At 42.0% G+C, this 1978-nt stretch overlaps 1 protein-coding gene across 2 annotated transcripts in view; it reads left to right on the top strand.

Moving 5' to 3' along the window:
- The window catches only part of LOC106869906 (radial spoke head protein 3 homolog B), a 47420-nt gene that overhangs the window by 4172 nt on the left and 41270 nt on the right, over window positions 1-1978 (top strand). For both annotated transcript variants that reach the window (XM_052965827.1, XM_052965828.1), the window contains exons 2-3: window positions 335-473; window positions 1702-1783. In XM_052965827.1, coding sequence (XP_052821787.1) covers window positions 352-473; window positions 1702-1783 — 204 coding nt within the window. In that variant the 5' untranslated portion in view covers window positions 335-351. The remainder of the gene's footprint in view (window positions 1-334; window positions 474-1701; window positions 1784-1978) is intronic.

Consider the following 1978-nt stretch of genomic DNA (forward strand, 5'->3'; position numbering starts at 1 on the left):
CCCCCCCAGTCAATAGCATTGATCAGCTGCTTATAAAAGTTGTCATGGATTAAGTGATCACCATAGTAATTTGTTTAATTTATCAGGGAGGAAGCCTTGTCTACTTTTCTGAGGAGCTGTTAACAAACTTTGAAACAGTCCATCAGGAGACTTCATCCCTCTTCATGCCACATAACAATAGCATAGAAAGAAGTGTTTGCATTCCTATTTAATACACAAGAAGGCTTTGTAATGTTTTAATTTATTTCATTTCCTCTGACTTACACTGCATTGCACATTGATTATATACACACACACACACATATATATATGTATGTATGTATATGTGTTTCAGAATTTCCGGTAGTGACGATGTCTGTGTTGCCGCAAAGACGAGCTGGTGCTGATGCTCCTCCGTATACATTCTCCAGTCAACCCCGGGTGGTATCTCATCGCAAGAAATACAAGGAGAAGCCACTGGCACCAGCAGCTGAGTAAGTACATACCAGTAATTATCCAGGGGATAAGATTTGACTGCATTCATGTACATGTATATACTCACACCCAGAGACACGCATATAAACACACGCACATGTACATATGCACACATGTACATATACACAGCCACACACACTTTCATATGTGTATTCTTTTGGTTATTTTCCTATGTACAAGGCAATGGACTACCACCACCACCACCACCACTACCATCTCACCATCACCACCCCCACCTCATCACTTGGTATAAACTGCATCATAAAGAAATTATACGAAGATGTATTAAAATTCTAGAGTTGGGTGCAAGTTCCAAACCAAGCTATGATTGGTGGCACGACTCCTCCATGTGGTGGATTCTCATGTGTTTTGTATTACAGAAGGATTGAAAGACATGACTGATGGCCCTTTTCTTAAGTGAACAGCAAGGAGGGCATAGCCTGAATGTTTTTTTCTACAGAGAGGGCTGTGGAGAAGCTTCCACCCTAAACCCAGGGTGCAGTGGTCTTAGATTTGGTCTTGACTGAATATATCTACCCACCCTACAACAGCAATGGGTTCTTCCATCTAACAAATTCCATTCATTTGGCTTTGATCAACATGGGGCTGTGCTTAAGGTGCCACACTATTAGATTAAAACCCAAATCATGCAATTACAAAGTGAAAGAGTTAACCACACAGCCATATTTGCTGAACTTGATAAAGGACTTCCATAATATAGTTCCTCAATGTGTGTGTTGGCTCCATAAACTCTGTGTATGTTCGTATATGCCTCTTCTATATATGTGATCATGACTACAGCTATACAACACTAATTGTGTGTGTTTCTTTTACATCTCAATGTTTGGGGATATCACTCCCTGACTCTTAATCACTCGGAGGCCTGTACTCTACTCTCCTCAATTGTTTTCACTGTCTCTTTAGTTGTGAACAGACATTGACACCTTCTCAGCCCCCCCCCCCACCTTCCCCACCCTACTCTCGACCCAGTTGAACATCCAGGGAAGAGACGGCTGCATCCGGTCCCTGGTTGGTACTCATTTACAGCTGAGTAGACTGCAGCAATAAGCTGTTTTACTGAAAACCACAACACACCATCCTGCCCAGGAACTAAATGCTTAACCTTACAACCAAGAGCCGAACACTTTAACCACCGGACCTCCTCCTACTTTTTTCCACTTTGATGAATGATGTGTTTATAATTGTTTTGTTTCTCTGTCTCACAAGGGAGGTACCTATGTACAGCAATATTATGTACGACCGACGAGTGGTACGCGGAAACACATATGCACTTAGTACTATACCTGCTGTAAGTATATATATATGTACCCTTTTACTCTTTTACTTGTTTCAGTCATTTGGCTGTGGCCATGCTGGAGCACCGCCTTTAGTCGAGCTAATCGACCCCAGGACTTATTCCTTGTAAGCCTAATACTTATTCTATCGGTCACTTTTGCCGAACCGCTAAGTTACGGGGATATAAACACACCAGCATCGGTTGTCA

This window comes from Octopus bimaculoides, chromosome 2, assembly GCF_001194135.2.
Source record: "Octopus bimaculoides isolate UCB-OBI-ISO-001 chromosome 2, ASM119413v2, whole genome shotgun sequence".
In the NCBI taxonomy this organism is placed as follows: domain Eukaryota; kingdom Metazoa; phylum Mollusca; class Cephalopoda; order Octopoda; family Octopodidae; genus Octopus; species Octopus bimaculoides.